Source organism: Octopus bimaculoides, chromosome 11 (assembly GCF_001194135.2).
Source record: "Octopus bimaculoides isolate UCB-OBI-ISO-001 chromosome 11, ASM119413v2, whole genome shotgun sequence".
In the NCBI taxonomy this organism is placed as follows: Eukaryota; Metazoa; Mollusca; class Cephalopoda; order Octopoda; family Octopodidae; genus Octopus; species Octopus bimaculoides.
This window is the reverse complement of record NC_068991.1, coordinates 19,035,650-19,040,158: the sequence shown is the minus strand read 5'-3', so window position 1 is coordinate 19,040,158 and position 4,509 is coordinate 19,035,650. Positions and strand designations below refer to the sequence as shown.

Below are 4,509 nucleotides of genomic sequence, written 5' to 3'. Positions count from 1 at the left end.
TATATATATATATATATATATATATATATACATGCTCACACACACACACATATATATATATATATACATACAAATGCTATTACCTTCTCTCTCTCTTTCTCTCTTACATACACACACACACACACACACAAGCACATCACTCTTTCCTCAATCACTACCTGTTAGCATACATCACTCTAGTTTACTTCCTTTGCATCCTCTTACCAATCTCTGACTCTCACTATCACCCTTCCTGCCTCCATTACTCCACTGCTCCATTCCGTTTTTTGTCAGCCATTCAATGTCCTTACCAACAACAGACATGTAACAGCCTAATAGCATCTCTCTTCATCAATCCCCTTTTCTATAACGTTCTTGACTCTCATTACCCCGTGTCTCCCTCTTGTCATAATTATACACATACTCCCTCATCCTTTACCCACACATATTGATTCTCTCCCTTCACAATGCCAGTAACTTTAAAGGAACGTGTGTCACTCTTTTCCATCGACCCCTGTATATCAGTGATGCCAGATAACAACAATAACAACGTTATATTAAATACTACCAGTACATTCTGGAAAATTGACTGGTTGATAGGCATGGCTTTTCAACCATTAGAATGATGCTAAAGGTGAAACACAGATGCAGGTGTGACTGAGTGGTAAGAAGTTTGCTTCCCAGCCACATGGTTCCCAGTTCTATCCCAGTGTGTGGCACTTTGGGCAAGTGTCTTTTATCATAGCTATGGGCAGACCAAAGCCTTGTAAGTGGATTTTGATAAACAGAAACTGAAAGAAGCCCATCGTGTGTATGTCTTTGACCCCCACCACCACTTGACAATCGATGCTGGTGTGTTTATGTCCCCACAACTTAGCAATTCAGCAAAAAGGGGCAATAGAATAAGTACCAGATTTTGAAAAAAAAAATAAACAAACAAAGCACTGGAGTTGTTTTGTCTGACTAAACACTTCAAGGTGGTGCCCCCGCATGGCCGCAGTCTAATGAGTGAAACAAGTAAAAGATAGAAGATACTAATACAACAGGGATGCCAATTGTTGCATTACATGCAATTGGCCCAGGAAAGCAGTTATCTCTGAAAAAAAACCTTTAAAAATGAAATAGGAGTGTAACAGTTTTTGTTTTTCTCATATGAGACAATATCTCTGGTGCTTGTAGCACATTAAAACACATCAAGGGGTTAATGGGAAATTGCTATCTTTAGGAAGGGTCATAGAACCACAGAAGGTTTATAGAACCAACAAACACAAAATATGAGGAAGAAGATATGGTCCCTGCAGCCCGTATTAATTGCAGGTTACCTATTTAAGAGGGTTAAACATAAGGGCAATTTCTTTTATCTCCTCTTTTCTTTCTTTCTTATTCCCCCATCACACACACTCATCCACTCCCCCACTCACTCTTTCTTACACACATTCACATATACTGACAAAAACAAACACATACACACATACTAAATTATATACGAATATATATTACATAAAATATGCAATATCTTATACAAGAAATTTCAATATTCAAAATATAAAACATATTGTCATTAATTATTATTTTAAAATTAATATATATATATATTATATATATATATATATATAAACCTATATACATACATACACATTTATACATATATACTTATGTATATATATATTTTTATGCACACATATCTGTCTATGTATATATAAATAAAAAATATATAATTGTGTTCCTATATATATTATATACACTTATCATATGTACGAAATATACAATTAGTATATATATATATATATATATATATATGATGAAGTTATTTTTTTCTTACATATGTATATAAAAATATAAACAGATATTGCACAAAATGCGTACATGTGTACATATATATGTATATATGTATATATATATTTATATACACACACAATAATATACCACATAATCATTGAATGGTAACCACTGACCATCATTTTGTAATAAAGAGAGTTAATTAAAAGAAAAGAACAGGATACTGCAATGAAAACAACAAAATTGGCAAGCATTTTTTTTTTTTTTTGAAATTTAAGAAATATATCAAACATAAATCTGAAATGAAGAAAAAAATACCTGGAATAATTTTGTTTAGTGAAGTTCAAAGGATATCAGTGCCATTGATCCATCTGTTTCCGAGGAAACATCGAATCCTTCTGATTTTAACATCATGTATGGTTCGGATAAAGAGTTGGTATTTCCAGGAGATCCAAGATCATTAGACGGAGAGTGACCATCCGAACGAGCCCCGTCCAGATAATTTTGCTCTCTGTAATATCCCAATATATCAGAATGCTGTAGACTTGGATTTGGAATAGCTACACTAGTTGGTAACATCTGCGGTAAAATATGGGGGTAAGAGCCAGCTATGTGTTTATCCAAGTCTGCCATAGCGGATGTAACCTGGACGCAGTTTTCCTGTAACAAGGCACGGGCTGCTCTGGGCGACAGACGTGTGTCCGTCACTTTGGTGCGTTTTTTTTTGGGTGTGTTTACCACCAAGGATAGAGCTTCAGTCTGTTCTGGTTCTGAGCTGTAGACAGGGGAGGTGAGTACTTGGGGTTGGGCAAAATATGAGGGTATCGACTGCGGGGTGGAATGATGAGAAGGTGCGAAAGATAAGGGGCGATTGTGAGCCCTCGGCAAATCAGGAGCGCTCGGACAGCCCGTGTCGTATAAAGTCTGTTTGTCGTGTACTCTAGGGATGGCATAAAAATCTGTTGGGAATTCAGTGTTATTAACAGGAGATTTTACTCTTTCTTTTGGGCCCTGGTCCTGTGTTCTGGTTTCGTTACTGGAATTTTCTAATGATTTCAGAGCTTGGTTTTTAACGAATCGGCTTACTATGGTATCGACTGTGTGAATAATTTCTGACTTGAGGGAAGAAGCCAAACCCTGGACATCAGCGGACGGTAGAGGCATTGCGGCCAAAGGAGTAGATCGTTTTGTAGCAATTTCCTGCTCCTTGACCATTTGGCTTGCGTGGTTTATTAGCTGAACGGGATCGATATCAGAATTGTCAAAAGCTATGTTTTCACGGTTATTTAGGTTTGATTCTCCATTTAATTTGCTGCCTCGGCTGGTCACTGATTGCAACGATGTGGCTGTATGACAGTCATCATCATCATGTCCTTCGCCCGTTCTTTCCGAGCTTTCCGCATTGCATAGTGCTGTGTATTTCCTCTGGACATCATTTAACTGGTTTTTCAACTCCATCAGTTGCCGGCCCAGATCGTCTCTTTCGATTTTCCGTAACTTGGACTCTTGGAATTCCGGACTAAGTTCATGCTGTTGCGGCTGATGCTGTTTCCTTTTTTGTCGCCTCTGTTCTTGCATGCTTTGACTATCGCATTGGCTATGGGTTGGAGAATGACGGATACTCGTAATTATGTTCTCAACTCTGGCCCTTTTCGCTTCTTTGCTGTCTATAAGTTGCGAGTCCATGCCGGAAGACATGATGACTCCTTTTACATCACCAACATCTGTCTCTTCATCATTTGTCATCTGCTCAATAGTACTCTCTCCATCGCTCTCTTCTGCCGAACCTTCCGTAGAATGGCAAGACAATTTGTCTACGTCAGATGAGTTGCTTTTGAGTTGCTGCTGTGAAGAGTTTTTCAGAAGGTTCGTTATAAGGCCACTAGAGTCCTGAAGTGTGTTGGTACCATTTAGCTTGCTTAAGTTGCCATTGTTGTTGTTGTTGTTGTTGTTGTTGTTGTTATTATTGTTGTTAGTGTTATTATTGTTATTATTGTTGTTGTTGTTGTTACTGTTGTTGTTGTTGTTGTTGTTCTTAGCTAACTCTGACAACTGATGTTTCTCTTTGTTCTGTAATATCTCACGAAGGAGTTGAGATGTGTCAGGGTTGGACATATCTGTCTTGAGAAGTCCCATTCCATGCCTTGATATGACCATCGGGAGACCGTCCGGAATCGGTGTGTCCGGGTGACCCCTACTGTTGTTGATGCTACTGGCTGCTGCTGGGCCGGAAGGTGGAGAATTCAAAGACGAACTATATCTGTCCTCTTCACAACTGTTGTCTAGCTGATAGGACTCTATGTCGGTCTCACTCGAGTGGATTCGTTCTTTGTTCATGGAAGAAGACGAAGATTCATTAGCACAGAGCGAGTTTTTCAACCGCATGTGTTCAAGTGACCGATAGCGGTCTTCAAGCTGTTGTTTCATGTATACTGTCTTGTGAACCTCATACCTGGCTAAGTCGCTGTCGTAGCCAATTAAACGACTTGCAGCAGCCTGTATAAGCTTATCATACCCATTCATTCCTGAAAGAAGAGATGTGACAGATGTTAGCCGGGAGATTAAGTTATTCTACAAATACATACATAGAAAAAATATATCATAAATATATACAGACAGGCACAAACATACATATATATACACAAACATACACACACACATATATATTGTATATACATATAAACAAAGACAATAATTACAGGCACAGAAATGTATGCAGATATGAAAAGAAATATATACTAAGTGTGGCCT

The 4,509-nt window shown here is 38.1% G+C and overlaps 1 protein-coding gene across 4 annotated transcripts in view; it reads right to left on the bottom strand.

Moving 5' to 3' along the window:
• Nucleotides 1-2,046: 2,046 nt before the first annotated feature.
• LOC106880696 (rho GTPase-activating protein gacF) overlaps nt 2,047-4,509 on the bottom strand; it is a 58,620-nt gene continuing 56,157 nt past the window's right edge. For all 4 annotated transcript variants that reach the window (XM_052971562.1, XM_052971563.1, XM_014930765.2 and 1 more), the window contains exon 2: nt 2,047-4,283. In XM_052971562.1, the coding sequence (XP_052827522.1) occupies nt 2,092-4,281 (2,190 nt within the window). In that variant the 5' untranslated portion in view covers nt 4,282-4,283 and the 3' untranslated portion in view covers nt 2,047-2,091. The remainder of the gene's footprint in view (nt 4,284-4,509) is intronic.